General features: G+C 43.2%; 1 protein-coding gene across 2 annotated transcripts in view; it reads left to right on the top strand.

Annotated features, from left to right (window-relative positions):
* seh1l (SEH1-like (S. cerevisiae)) overlaps window positions 1-12,777 on the top strand; it is a 15,263-nt gene extending 2,486 nt beyond the window's left edge. The window contains exons 2-9 of one of the 2 annotated variants that reach the window (XM_042332181.1): window positions 326-376; window positions 1,444-1,590; window positions 2,388-2,599; window positions 4,444-4,542; window positions 5,964-6,104; window positions 7,649-7,806; window positions 8,442-8,601; window positions 11,021-12,357. In XM_042332181.1, coding sequence (XP_042188115.1) covers window positions 326-376; window positions 1,444-1,590; window positions 2,388-2,599; window positions 4,444-4,542; window positions 5,964-6,104; window positions 7,649-7,806; window positions 8,442-8,601; window positions 11,021-11,048 — 996 coding nt within the window. In that variant the 3' untranslated portion in view covers window positions 11,049-12,357. Of the gene's footprint in view, window positions 1-325; window positions 377-1,443; window positions 1,591-2,387; window positions 2,600-4,443; window positions 4,543-5,963; window positions 6,105-7,648; window positions 7,807-8,441; window positions 8,602-11,020 lie in introns of both variants that reach the window. The other variant, XM_042332180.1, reaches the window with a different exon arrangement.
* Window positions 12,778-15,423: the final 2,646 nt, after the last annotated feature.

The following is a 15,423-nucleotide window of genomic DNA, read 5'->3' on the forward strand; positions in this document are numbered from 1 at the left end:
AATTCTCCGAATGATAATAATAATCCTCGCGTTTGATAAAGAGCCTTATCACGACTTTTGAGGCGTATTCAAAGCGTCTTCGCGGAACATACTGTAAAGTTAATTGACTGTACATTCTGCGGCCGAAAAGGGTGTCTCCCCCCCCCCCCCCCCCCCCCACAACACGGTGTTTTTGTTCAGCTTAAACATGTGGCGGAATGATGATAATTGTGATTAGAATACCTGTATTATACGCACCTCGGGATTGTGAGTCGTCTCTTCTTCTCTTAAACGTCTGCGTTAAACGTCCTGAATATTTCTTAATGGTGTCATGTTGCTTTGGCAGGTCTGGGACAAGAGTGAATCTGGGGAATGGCACTGCACGGCCAGCTGGAAGGTAAAGAGTTTCTGGTTCTGAGATGGGGGGGATTCCTGACTCATTGCCCCTCCCCAAAGCTACGCCGCACGTCGATTTCCATATATGTCAAGTGGTGGATGTCTTTTTGTGTTTCCTGCACTGTCTCGGTGTCCTTTACTCCTCACAAGATCCCTCCTCCAACAATAACTGGCATTTGTACAGCACTTTTCACACGTCTTAGAGCCTGACCCTGAGCCGGGGGGAGGGAGGGAAGAGGTGACCGTGAGTACGGTCGAAGAGGAAGCTCTTCAGTCTTCGTCTAAAAGAGGGGATGGAGGGGCCGAGGCGGAGGGACTGGGGGTTTGGGCAAACCCTAAAGATATGAAAGGATATGGGAAAAGAGCGTCTTTAATAAAACAACACAAGTCATTCACACGTGTAATTTTGTTGTCGTCGTTGTAGGTGGGATGCATGGAAATCTCAGTTGGGTTTGAATAATCTTAAGCGCGGTGATGAAATCTATATCGAGGGAATTAAATCCAAAATGTGTATGAATTAATGCAGCACAACACTTAAATTTGAGGAAATTGTTACTGTTACACACGGCTGATCAAAAAAAAATCAGTGGGTTAAGGTGTAGCTTTGAGCCGTACAGACTGACCAGTGGGATAAGGTGTACATCAGAGCCACACAGACCAGGTTTGCCCATTCTGTGCTAAGTTCTCCTGGAGGTTACCCCATGGATTGCCCCCAGTGCTGCTCTGTAGGTGGCAGAGAGCAGCATTGGGGGCAATCTGTGTGTCTCTGGGAACGGTACCTCACTGCAAGTTCTGGAATGTGGGAACTGCAGTTCTGCTAAGAGCTCCTGTGGAAAGTTATATCGAGGGAATTAAATCCTAAATGTGTAGGGAATTACTTTATGTGCATGGCATAAAAATTGCGTATGAATCGAGGAAATTGTTACTTAAGAAACACCGGAGGTGTTTGAACTAAGGATAGATCGCAATCCTGCACTGAATCAAGTTTACAAGATGATGATAATAACAGTTATTGCATTTGATATAGCGCCTAACACCTTGTTGAGATGCTCTTCCTGTGTCTTTCAGACGCACAGTGGGTCAGTGTGGAGAGTCACGTGGGCACACCCTGAATTTGGACAGGTCCTGGCTTCCTGCTCCTTTGATCGGACTGCGGCTGTGTGGGAGGAGATAGTGGGAGAGTCCAACGACAAACTGCGTGGACAGAGTCACTGGGTGAGTTTGGGTCATATACGTATACAGTAAAACTCACTTGAGGCTTACTTTTATAAATCCTATAAGTTCCCAAGTCATACATTCACCTGAGAACCATTTAGTTTCTTATCAAAACCACTTCAATTTCTTTATACCACTCGAATTACTCGCCTCCTAACTTGTAAAGCCGCCTCCCTACCCTCCATTACTCCCACACTTTAGCGGAGGCCTAGAAATGCGGGAAATGACGACCTTATCAATAATAATTACCAATCGCCGTGTGCGTATTTACTGGCCGACTGCCTTGAATCGTGGGAAAGGTTGTGGAGTAAGGAAACTTGCCCAGCGTTTCCCCGGCCGGGAATCAAATCCAGGTCTCCCGCTTGTGAGGCGAGTGCTCTAACCACTGAGCTACAGGACTCATTAAGCCAATTTCTCTTTGACCGTGCCTTCAGCTCCCCTCTCGACTCTCTTCCTCCTCCTCGCTCCCTCCCTTCCCTCCCCCTGACCATTTCCCCCCTCCTCTCTCCCTCCCTTCCCTCCCCTCACCCTGACCATTTCCCCCCTCCTCGCTCCCTCCCTTCCCTCCCCTCACCCTGACCATTTCCCCCCTGCTCGGGTCATGACCCAACTGTGCAGCGCCTTGGGACGTCCTCCTGACGTGAAAGGCGCTCTATAAGTGGAATCTTGTTGTTGTTGTTGTTGTGGGGAAGAGTGCCAGTGGAACCTGAGTGTGGACCTCGTGCAAGCAACCAAATGTTGCTGGCAGCAGGATACAGTGTATGACAAGCAGCCTGTAATTCTCTGTTCCCTGACAGGTGAAGAGGACTACACTGGTAGACAGCAGGACCTCGGTGACTGATGTAAAGTTTGCTCCAAAGCACATGGGCCTGGTGTTAGCCACCTGCTCTGCGGACGGGGTGGTCCGGATATACGAGGCCCCCGACGTGATGAACTTGAGTCAGTGGTCACTGCAGCATGAGATCTCCTGTAAATTGAGCTGCAGCTGCATTTCCTGGAACCCCTCAAGGTGAGAGCAAAGTGAGAGAAACATGTTTTTCCAGGACGGTACCAGGAATGAGGGACTTCAGTTATCAGGAGAGGCGAGAGACGCCGGGATTATTCTCCTTGTAACAGAGAAGGTTAAGAGGAGACTTAATAGAAGTTTTCAAAATTATGAGGGGATTCGATAGGATGAACAAGGAGAAACTATTTCCACTGGCGGGTGGGTCAGTAACCCGAGGACACCGATTTAAAATAGTTGTTAAAATAAACAGAGGGGAGATGAGGAGAAATTGTTTCACACAGTGAGTTGTTGAGATCTGGAATGCATTGCCTGAAAGAGCGGTGGAAGCCGCTTCGATAACAACTTTTAAGAGAGACGTAGATAATTATTTGGGGAGGACAAGTTTGCAGGACTATGGGGAGAGCACGGGGGAGTGGGATTGAATTGGATAGTTCTTTTCTAAGAACCAGCACAGACACGATGGGCCGAATGGCCTTCTGTGCTGTATAATTCTATGATTCTATGTTCAGATTGATAGTGCTTTAGTTCAGAATAACACAATTTTTGGATAAAATACAGTAAACGCCTGATGACCGGTTGATCCAAGGCAAAAGGACTCAGTGACGAGTTATCAGGAGGGGCAAGTAAGGCGCATGTATGAATACATAAATAAATGCGTCCGGCATATTGACAGCACGATGACTTAAGTGGTAATGACATGGTATTTGTACATGTAATGTATATTGCTGAATTAAAAAGGAGAAAAGAAAGACTGTTCATGACCTTATAAAGTTGAGGAAGTTTTGGGAGGTGTATTGTCAGTGTTTTTCCATCACCTCTGTGATATGGTTTGATACATCCTAGACTGAGGGGCAGAATATTGCTCTCCCTTCACTTTACCACACTTCGAAGCACTGGCTCTGTACAGAACAATGTTGTCTCAACAAAGTTCCCAGTGGGTCGAAGCATAAGCCTGCCATGTAACACATTACCAACCAGAAAACCAGCACGGTGTGAAATAATAATAATTTGGTCACTCAGTCCACGACTGTTTGGGGGACACTGCTGTACGCAATTGGCTGCCGCGTTTCACCCCAAAAATATACAGTCAATCAACCTTGTAGTACATTCTGTCAAGCGCTGTGAGACGACTTGAAGACGGGATACAGCACTATATCAGGATGTTTATTATTATTAAGGCATAAAATTCACATTGCATTGATTTTTTGAAACTGGGCACGTTGTTGGGCCGAAGTAAAGAGTTCTGCTGTAGTTCCAACTTGTGTAGTACACAATCTCGAAGTGTTCATTGGGTGACAAAAATTTCTTTCCCAGTTCTGACATTCCTCGCTTTAACTACAGAAATTTAGGTTTACAACTCCTGATTGCAAAATAGGTCAAACGTGCTGCCCTGAGTTAATTATTACTTGCGGAATCAAGATCTCAACAAAATTGAATCAAAATTTTAACATTTAAAATGATTAAATAAAGAAAATCTAAATTGAAAAAAAATTGATTTGCCAACACTGAATCAAGTCTCAACGACATGATATGGCGCTATATCAAATGTTATAATTATTATTATTATTATCATAATGAATATTCATAGGTTAGCCATGCGAAAACTGCGGTCATGCCACAAGCCTTCCTCTCGCCTCTTCTATTTATTACCAATAAGAAAACCCCTGCTAACACGGTAAGGGTGCAATACGAACTTTAAACACAAGATTTGAGCTCCGAGTCTCTGCCCCACGTCCTGGGCAATGTATAAATATTGTTATTTTCTGGGCATAATTTACTCTTAGTAACATTGTCAATTCTGTCATTGTTTGTTTAACCTTTCAAAAATGTTTTGTCTGCCTTTACAGTTCCCGTTCTCACTCCCCGATGATAGCGGTGGGAAGTGATGATAGTAGCACGAATCTGGGCGGCAAAGTTCAGGTCTATGAATACAATGAAAATACCAGGTAAATGTGAACATGTGCAAGCAAAACATTTACTTTCCCAGTCTTCTTCCCTTACGTCCTTTCCTGAAAGGTGCTGACTGGGTGGGGTATAATCTGATGGACCTGTCGTTTTTTTTTTCCAACAAGATGTCTTCTGAGGATGCTGTACTACAGAATCATAGAATCCTACAGCACTGAAGGAGGCCATTCGGCCCATCGTGCCTGTGCCGGCTCTTTGAAAGAGCTACCAACTAGTCCCACTCCCCCGCTCTTATCCCATAGATCTGCAATTTTTTTCTTTTATATATTTTGCCCACAAAATACAGTCATTCCACTTTACAGTATATTCTGTAAAGTGCTTTGAGATGTCTCAGGCGTAATAAGGCGCCACAGCAATTGTAAGGGTTATTATTTATCCAATTCCCTTTTGAAAGTTATTATTGAATATGCTTCCACTACCCTTTCAGGCAGTGCATTCATCACATCTGAGTTCGACTACACTAACTCACAAACGAGAGATCTGGGTTTGATTCCTGGCAGGGCGAAACCTTGGGCAAGTTTCCCTACTCCACACGCTTGATAATAATCCCTGAAGAAAAGAAATAATAATAATAAATTGGACGCTTCAATCCACAACAGTTTGTGGGACGCTGCTGTGCGCAGTTGGCTGCCGCGTTCCGCCCACAAATATACAGTCAGTTCACTTTAAGTATATTGTGTGAAACGCTTTGAGACGTCTAGAAGACGTGAGTGGCGCTATATCAAATGCAAGGATTATTTTATGTAAGGATGTCAATAGGAAAATGTCAGGTGATGAGAGTCCAGGTGTTGACATACTCGCGCCGATTTGCATTTGAATTTACATTAGGTATATTGAAGCTCGTGAAACTCCAAACCATGGGCAACTCTGATTTATGTTTTAAATGGCCTTTTGTCCAGAGGACAAACTCAGTGTGAAATATCAGCAGTGAGTAATGAAAATGATTGCAAGGATTGTTATTGTTATTTATCCTTATGAAGAAACTCATGACTCACCACTGAATGACTCTGGTCTAAGCTGACATTCCAATGCAATGCTGGGGGTTGTTGCATTGATGGAGGTGCCGTCCTTCAGATGAGACTTTAAATCAAGGTCCCATCTGCCGTTAAAGATCTCGCGATATTATTCAGAAAGAGAAGGGAGTTTCTCATTCGCTTCTTGGATGTTTGGGGAACACTGCTATGAGCAACTTGTTTGCCATGTTTGCCCACAAATACAGTCACTCCACTTCAAGAGTAAATCTGTGAAGCACTTTGGGACGTTCTCCCAAAGTTGCTATGGCAAATGTAAGAAGGAAGAGGATGCAAGGATGAAGGAGGATGCAATTGACTGAAACGTAGCATAAAAGGGAGTCCTGAGAGAAGAAAATGAATTTCCAGTTGATCTTTGTATCTTGTTCTAGGAAGTACGCAAAGGCAGAGACACTCATGACTGTTACTGATCCCGTACATGACATTGCATTTGCACCAAACCTTGGAAGGTCTTTCCATATTCTTGCGGTTGCAAATAAAGATGTACGGATTTTCACACTAAAACCCTTAAGGTAAGATTTATTTCTGCCTTCTCTGTTTTTCTTGTGTTCTCATCCCATTGAGTTGGTCTGAATCTGTCTAGAACACTGTTTGTATGTATTTGGAGTCCTGTCGCTCAGTGGTTAGAGCACTCGCTTTGCAAGTGAGAGACCTGAGTTCAATTCCAGGCAGAGGGCGAAACCTTGGGCAAGTTTCCTTACTCCACACGTCTAATAATAATCCCTCCGAAACCAAAAAACAATAATAAATTGGTCATTTTCAATCTACGACTGTTTGTGGGACATTGCTGTGCACAATTGGCTGCCGCGTTGGCCCACAAATATACAGTCAATTCACTTTACAGTGTGTTCTGTGAAGCGCTTTGGGACGTCCTCCCGACGTGAAAAGCGCTATATCAAATGCAAGGATTATTATTATTATTATTTGCCCTGAAGCAGTAACTTTTTAACATGCCTACAAGTGCAACTCTGGCGAATATTAAATTGCACACTGTTTGCTGGGAGTGTGAGTGAGAGGTACTGGCCTTTTCACATTAGTCTAATAATGAAAGTAGCTACATAAAGCAAGATATTTTTCAAAGAATCTTTATTGAAAACTGTCTATTTTTAGCAACACTTCATGGAAAATTAAGTTTCTACACAATGAGAAATTGCTTCACTATTTCTGATATTTAGAATAATCCAGTAAATTCTGAGTTACTGAGAGGAATGTTTCTGAATTTAAGATTCTTTTAAATTTGTAGTGAGGGAGAGTTGTCCTCCAAAAGGCCTGTAAAATAGTGCTGGAAATTTTGTTGTGTAATGTGTTTGGTGTAGGTTAATGTAACAAAAGTTCCGTGGGTAATAATCCCTCCAAAAAATAATAATTTGATCACTGAGTCCACAACTGTGTGTGGGCACTCACCTCCAAGCAAGAGGTCCTGAGTTCAATTCCAGGCAGACGGCGAAACCTTGGGCAAGTTTCCTTACTCCACACAGAGCCTAATAATAATCCCTCCAAAACCAAAAACAATAATAAATTGGTTATTTTCAATCCACGACTGTTCGTGGGACATTGCTGTGCGCAATTGGCTGCCGCGTTTCGCCCACAAATATACAGTCAATTCACTTTACAGTGTGTTCTGTGAAGCGCTTTGAGACGTCGAGAAGACGTGAAAAGCGCTATATCAAATGCAAGGATTATTATTATTATATATTATTACTCCACACACGCCTGTTTACCCAGCAGTAAGCAGGAACCCGATTGTTAGTTGATTGTCGAATCGCTTTCTGGGGGTAATAATCCCCTGAAAAAAAAATGTGGTCACTCAATGCACGAGTGTTTGTGGGACGCTGCTGTGCGCAATTGGCTGCCGCGTTCGCCCACAAATATGCAGTCAATTCACTTTACAGTGTCTTCTGTGAAGCGCATTGAGACATTTAGAAGACGTGAAAAGCGCTATATCAAATGCAAGAATTATCTATATATATGTTATATTTTGCTGCTTGTTGTATATCATCCTGACTTGATGTTTTCTGAACAATAAGTATTTCATGAGATATTTTCTTCCCTCCAGAAAAGAATTAAGTGGTTCAGGAGGGCCAACCAAATTTGAAATTCAAACAGTGGGTCAGTTTGATAACCACAACTCCCAAGTGTGGCGAGTGAGTTGGAATATCACCGGTACAGTCCTGGCCTCTTCTGGGGATGACGGATGTGTTAGACTATGGAAAGGTGACGTCTTGAAATAATTTTGACCTGCAAGTAGTGTAATTGCAAGCGATGATTATCATTGTCAAACTGAAAAGGTTAATCAAATACTATGGTGTCTCAATTATACTTGAGCCGGGGTGGGGAGGAGGGGAGTGGTCGATCGCCACTAGTTGCCACTGTTTCGCTGATCAAAAAGACGAGAGGAAGGAGTGAGAGAACTTTGTAGTTATTGAGTCAAATCGAATATGAAGCCAGATGCATGAAGTTCACGCTGCTTCAAATAAACATATAAACTTTAATGTTTAAATTACGGTAAATATCTCTCCTGCCTCTTGTTGGTATTGAGATGCACGCGACGCCAGCGAGGGGCGATCAATCAGTTGCTGGTCCCTGTTCTAGAGCAATGGAGACCAAGCGATTGATATATCCTTCTGGTGGTTTTCCTTTGTTGTAACCTCACATTTTGGTACCACACGGAGTTGTCACACGACCCTGGAGATGAAATTACCACATAAGGCCTTATTTCAGCTCATTGCTGAATTATAAACCATTCAACCAAATGGCTGAATATTAATATGTTTGTGTGTGGGGGGGTGGGGGGAAGAGATGCAGAAATGTTTAAAATTCTTCACACTGTTGACTGTTTTTCCCCACAGCTAATTATATGGACAACTGGAAGTGTACTGGCATTTTGAAAGGAGATGGGAGTCCTGTGAATGGTGGCTCTGCCCAGCAGGCAATGGGAATTCTTAACCCTGCCTCAGGAACAGCCAATCTGCTTTTACAGAACACTGTTAATGGAACATCTTCTGGAAGGTAGGTGAATGGACGGTGCCTTGAATTAAGATCTTGTTACTGAATGGCGAATGTGCTCACCAGGTGACGACCAAAAATTGCAACCAAAAAACCCCCAAAGTTCTACTACACAGTTGGGAGAGATTTTGTGCCCAGGTCAGGTATTAGAACAACAGTACATGTTCCATAGCCAACCAAGCATTTGTTTTTTCATATGTTGGCAGACACCTGCCTTCCAGAACGCGAGATTAATTCTTGTGCTCTGCCTCCATGAAACTAAGATGTTGTAATAGTTGTAAAAATTTATGGAAAAGAAAGTAATACCAGATCCAGGTGGAGTTTTATTTTAAACGTCTGAGCAAGGCTTAGGAAGAATGCCCGATTGGCGAGATATAGAGAACAATCAGCTTAAAAGAAAAAAGCTTGGGTTCACATTTCGCAGGTGTTGTTATCCAAAGGAATGATAGGAGAATATCTACCATAAGGATATTGAGAAACCGAGGTGAAGGTCCATAGTGCAGAACAGCACTAAGGTTGAAAATAGATGGAGGAGAAAACAGGATATTTGAGAAGCAGTAGTGATAGTTAATGCAAAACTTGGGTTTTAAAAGCCTTGATAAGTTAAAGAAGGAATAATTGAATTGTGTTTTGAGGTAAAGGTAAAGAGCTCAAGTCACTTATCACACAGTTATAATCCATCCTTTGGAGGCGATTATAATCCAAGGCCCAGTATTGCCTGTTCAGGTGGGAGTGAAAGATCCCATGGCACCATTTGGAAAAGAGAAGGGAGTTTCTCCCGGTTTCCTGGTTAACAATTCTACAGGTAAAATTGGTCATTCGCTTTATGGGTGTTTGTGGGCTTTGCTGTGAGCAAATTGGCTGCCACAATTGCCTACAAATATACAGTTATTACGCTTCACGGTAAATCCTGATTGCGCTTTGAAGGCACCTCAACGAGGACATTTCAGTATAGGCTGCATGGTGCTGTGCACTTGTGAGAGAGGAACATCAAAGTAAGATGGAGATAACAGGGATGTTTTAGTGAATCATATTTACATTTTAACATTTGTGCCCACCCCAATATATTAAAATATATTTTTAAAGCATTAACAGCCTATTTGTTACTTTTGACTTATTTATAATAATCCTTGCATTAGATATAGCGCCTTATCACATCATTGAGATGTCTTAAAGAACTTCACAGAATATACTATAAATATAACTGTATATTTTGTGGGTGACCCGCAGCAACCAATTGCATACAGCAGCGTCCCACAAACAGCAGTTTGTAAACATATTTGAATGTAATTGAGATGTTCAGTTTTAGCTTATTGGATATTTGGTTAAATATGAACTAGATTTTAGTACAAAAATCATTTTTTATTGGTACTGCTGTGAGAAGATGCATTTTCTCACTGCTCTCAATAATCACTAAGCAATGGCGGAAGTTGACAGGCCATCCTTTAAAGGTAGGCTGATCGTGTGGTTTTGTCAGCATTCTCTACTTTCAACAGAGTTGAAGTTAGTAATAATAATAATAATCCTTGCATTTGATATAGCACTTTTCACGTCGGGAGGACGTCCCAAAGCGCTTCACAGAACACACTGTAAAGTGAATTGACTGTATATTTGTGGGCGAACGCGGCAGCCAATTGCGCACAGCAATGTCCCACAAACAGTCGTAGATTGAAAATGACCAATTTATTATTGTTTTGGGTTTTTTGGAGGGATTATTAGTCAGTACTTTTGTATTCATTTTTTGGTGGTATTGGGGTTGGGTACTTTTCCTTCAGCCTTTCTGTCCCCACCCTTTGGAACTCCATCCTACAGTTCCTTCGTCTCGCCCCTCCCTTGGCTCCTTCAAGGCCCATCTCCTCTTCGACTGTGCCTTCAGTCACCCTCATTCTCGCTCTTTTTGCCCCATTCTTGGGGGGTCGGGGGGTGGAGTGGAAGCAGACAGAATACTCCTCAATCTTAACGCTCAGTCTCTCCACATTGTTTTTGGACATATAACTTTGCTGTGTGGAGACCTGAGGCAACTCCATATCCAACTCGAGAAGTGCCTTTGGCTGCAAAATATACCTTTTTTAAAAAAAATTAAGTTTGCATTTTTTGTAACCAAACACAAAGCTGTCTAGACTAGTTCTCCATCTTTTTGCAATCATGGGGCATCGTTGCCAGCGCTTTCCTGTGCCTGTTTGGTCAATAGTTTTGACTTCAGGTGGGAAATCTCAAATGGGAAGATTTTAGTGGTTAGTGAAATTCTTAATCCTTCTCTTTTCACCTAAACAATATTTAACTGAATCCAAAAGATGAGAATACTGACAAATACTTACACATTTAAAATGTGACTTTTTTCATTGCATAAAAACAAGTATATGTTGATTTTTAAGGAAATTTTGATACATCTTGCCTTCTACATATTATGTCCTTTCAACAGAAAGAAAGCACAGCTGATCTCAAGCTAACTGGAATAACTTTGCTGTTTTGCTGCTTGTTGCATGCACACAGGAATGAAAAGCGAACTCCCTTTTCCCCTCCCCAGCGTCATCTGATCTCCTAAGACCACCAGCAGCCTGCTTACTACTAATCTTGGACATACAGCTTATATGAAATTAATTAATTGTTTTTATTTGCTTTTTTTTCAAATTTATCAGTTTTGTTCTGGTACTCCTAACCGTTGGCATCAAATGTATAGAACTCAAAAAGAGAGATGTGTTGCTTTTGAGCACAGTGCCAGGCTTGAAATTAATCTATTTTGCATTTTCTGTCGCCATGTATCAAGAAAAAACAGAACTATTACACTGACTCCTGTTATTTTGTAAGAATTTAAAGAAAACACTGTAAAATACAAGGTGAATTAATTTGACAACATTTATTCTGAGCTGTGAAATTTTCATTTTAAATAGGATCTGCATATAGTTGGCACATGCACACAAATAGTGCTTTGGGCATTACAAACTTAGCCATGAAAATAATAAATATTGACTGGAATTTAACCAGAAACTCCAAACGACAGTAAATGTGTTCTTCCTGCAGAGTGGAAACAGAATTCCGTTTTATTCCAATAGAATGCATTAAAGTTGAAGGATCACCTCTATACTGAATCGCATGTGCATGCCTCTCCTTTCAATATTTATATTTTACATTTTCTTCTAGTTCCCGAAAATACTTCTAATATTTTGGATTGATAAGTGTGTATTGAGTAAATGTAAATTTGTAAGATTGGGTTGAAACTACCGTTCTTTTTGAAGGTTGAACTGTTGCATGAAATTGCTTTAATGGCCACTGATTCCTGAGTCAAGACCCACTGTTTAGTTCTATTTTTTTAAGCATGTGTATCTTTTAGTTTTCTTATATTCACCACTTTTTCTCTTTGTCTTTTTTTTCTCATTTTTTTCCTCTCTCCTGTGTGTTCCTGTCTACATCGTTTCAGGTGTTTCTTTCCCCCTTCGGACCCTGCTCGGGCTGGATCAAGATGGTCCAGTTATGCCCAGCTTCCTCCTCCTCCTCCTCTGATAGAACAGTCTTGTGATGCTGATACAGCCTATCTTCAGTATCGTAACCCTCACAGTCGATTCTCCTCCAGATCTCTTAATCCCTTACCAGAAAATGAAGGGGTGCAATAAAAAAAAACTACTTACTCAGAGCTGGTGATTGTATACGTTTATGCTAACATTTTTCACCCCTTCATACTTGTACTATACAGAGTACACATCTTCAGTTGGTATCTTAGCAGCTTATTTTAATTGGCATTCATACATGGATCGTGTACATAATTTTACATTGAATTCTTTCACTTAATCAAGTTCCTCCAAAATACTTAAGAATGGGAAGCTACGGTTTTTAGCTCTCGTACATTGGTAATAGCTAAGAAAACACGTTTAAGAGAGTCATGGTGTGCCTTACAAGTTCCTACTGTTAAGTTGACCGTTTTAATGAAAAGATTAATCTCTTCAAGAGTACATTTTGAAATGAGTGCAAATGTTGACAGAATTTGACTACATTGTTTGCTACATATTTGTTTTCTTGTGGCACGATGACTTTGGAAACCATGTTGATAATGGTCATTCCAGTGTGTATCACCACATAGTATTTACCTCAAACATAGAGTCAAAGGTTTAGAACTGTACTGCATAAACGGATTGAACTGTAAAATCAGTTAAGTTTGTTAAACAATAAAGATATATGCAAATAGCTGGTTCCTTGACTTAATTTTTATTGAGTGTGACAGTATATACAAAACTGAGAGGGTATTGCAATTTCTGGTATTGATCACAGATATGTCAACACAGAAGCCTCATTGTTTGTGAAACTATCTACTTTGTCTCCTCCAGTACCAACTCCAGGTTTGCCGATGTGCGATCAGCATGTCTGCCAGTTATTTTTTTTATTTTTTTTGTCTTGGATGTCTTCCTGCAGCTGAATGTGGATAAGACGGAAGCCATACTCCTTGGCTTCCATCAACTTCTTCACTCCTGCGGATCTAAAAAAAATCCTTACATTTGATATAGCGCTTTTCACGTCTTCTAGACTTCTCAAAGCGCTTCACAGAACATACTGTAAAGTGAAAAAACAGAAAGACCGTTCTGACGAAGGGTAGTGGACCCGAAACCTTGACTCACTTTCCTTTCTCCATAGATGCTGCCTGACCTGCTGAGTTTTCCCAACTCTCTGTTTTTGTTTCAGATTCCAGCATCTGCAGTATTTTGTGTTTTGTTACTATAAAGTGAATTGGCTGTAATATTTGTGGGCGAAATGCAGCAGCCAATTGCGCACAAAGCAGCCTTGTGCACGTGTTTGTCACCTCTCGCTTGGATTACTCCAACGCGCTCCTCGCCGGTCTCCTCAGCTTCACTATTCAAAATATCCAGATCAAATGCCATACCCACATCGCACCAGTCCTGGCCCGGGCTCCCCATCACTGAACCGATCGACTTCAAGATCCTCACTCTCGTGTTCAAATCCCTTCACTCTCCGGCACCTCCCGATCTCTCCGACCTCCTCACTCCCCAATCCACCACCCGGCACCTCCGCTCAACGGGCACCAGCCTCCTGCTCGGCCCTCACACCCTCTGCCCCATTGTGGAGTCCTGTAGCTCAGTGGTTACACTACCTACCTACCCCCTACCTACCTGCCCGTACCCTCCGTTCCTCCGGCTCCGGTCTGCTCCACGTCCCCCGCCCCAATCGCCCTCGCATTGGTGGTCGGGCCTTCAGCCTCTCAGCCCCGAGGCTCTGGAACTCCATCCCCCAGTGCCTTCGCCGCTTCCTCCCTTTCCTCCTTCAAGGCCGGTCTCAAAACCTTTCTCTTTGACCGTACCTTCAGCTCCACTCTCGACTCTCTACCCCCTCCTCGCTCCCTCCCATCCCTCCCCTCACCCTGACCATTTCCCCCCTCCTCGCTCCCTCCCCTCACCCTGACCATTTCCCCCCAATGCTCGGGTCATGACCCAACTGTGCAGCGCCTTGGGACGTCCTCCTGACGTGAAAGGCGCTTTATAAATGGAATCTTGTTGTTGTTGTGGTTAGAGCACTCGCTTTGCAAGCGAGAAACCTGGGTTCAATTCCAGGCAGGTCAGGGCGACACCTTGGGCAAGTTTCCTTACTCCACACACCTAATAATAATCCCTCCAAAAAAACAAAACAATAATAAATTTGTCATTTTCAATCTACGACTGTTTGTGGGACATTGCTGTGCGCAATTGGCCGCCGCGTTCGCCCACAAATATACAGTCAATTCACCTTACAGTGTGTTCTGTGAAGCGCTTTGGGACGTCCTCCCCACGTGAAAAGCGCTATATCAAATGCAAGGATTATTATTATTATATCCTGTGAAGCGCTTTGAGACGTCTGGAAGACATGATAAAGCTCTATATCAAATATAAGGATTATTATTATTGGAGGTCGCACTTTCAGCCACAACCCCTGAACCTCTGGAACACTCTCCCTCAATCCCTCCGCCTTAACCCCCTCTCCCTTTTTAAAGTCCCGCCTGAAGTCCTTCCTCTCCAATCGCCCCGGAGTCAGGTCCTGATTTATGTTCATTCAACTTAATTTGTCACCTGTGTTTCCCACTGTTGTAACCAGTCTTTACCAGTTTACCATTGCCTGTAATTTGGTATCTCCAGAGTTTAATCCTGATATCAAATTGCAAATTATGTACGACCAACAGGTCCCAGCACCAGCCCCTGGGCTCGCTGTCATCTCGCCAATTCACGTCTTGCGAGTTCAATTAAAAAGTTCATTAATCAACTCCGCCCAAAGCTTTCTTTTCACGCACAGCACAACAAATACCCGCCCAAGTGGGCGTGAACCCGCCCAATCCGCCAGCATTGGTCGTGCCTTGGGTTTGAGCAGCTGATGTATGAGCATCACTGCGCAAGCGCAGCCCTCACCACCCGCGAGGCAGAGATAACATCGGGCTATTTTGGGGCTCGTATGCGGTGGACTTTGGGCTACAAACCGGCAACCCTGCCCACCGAAAGCGTGTTACACTGTTAAAATGTTTGCCGTCCGTTACGAGACGACGGCGGCGGCGGCCTGAGGCCTGACAAGATTGAACGAGCTTTTCCAAACCTACTTGTGCCGTACACGAGAAGTACCAACTCCGCCGGTTGTTTTGTTTTGGAAGGAGCGGAGGAGGAGACTTTCAGAAGAGACCAGGGGGAGGGAGGATCGGGACGCTCGCGCCAACTACCGAACGGCTTTGAATATTTGAAGCGCGGGCGGCGGTTGGCGCCTCGTGACTGACGCGCGAGCGAGCGGGCTGGTGCGCAGGCGCGTTGGCCGGCGCTCGCTCGCCGAGGGAGGCGCGTGGTTTGGCGCAGGCGCGTTGGAAGG

Source organism: Callorhinchus milii, unplaced genomic scaffold (genome assembly GCF_018977255.1).
Source record: "Callorhinchus milii isolate IMCB2004 unplaced genomic scaffold, IMCB_Cmil_1.0 Scaffold2, whole genome shotgun sequence".
Taxonomy (NCBI): domain Eukaryota; kingdom Metazoa; phylum Chordata; class Chondrichthyes; order Chimaeriformes; family Callorhinchidae; genus Callorhinchus; species Callorhinchus milii.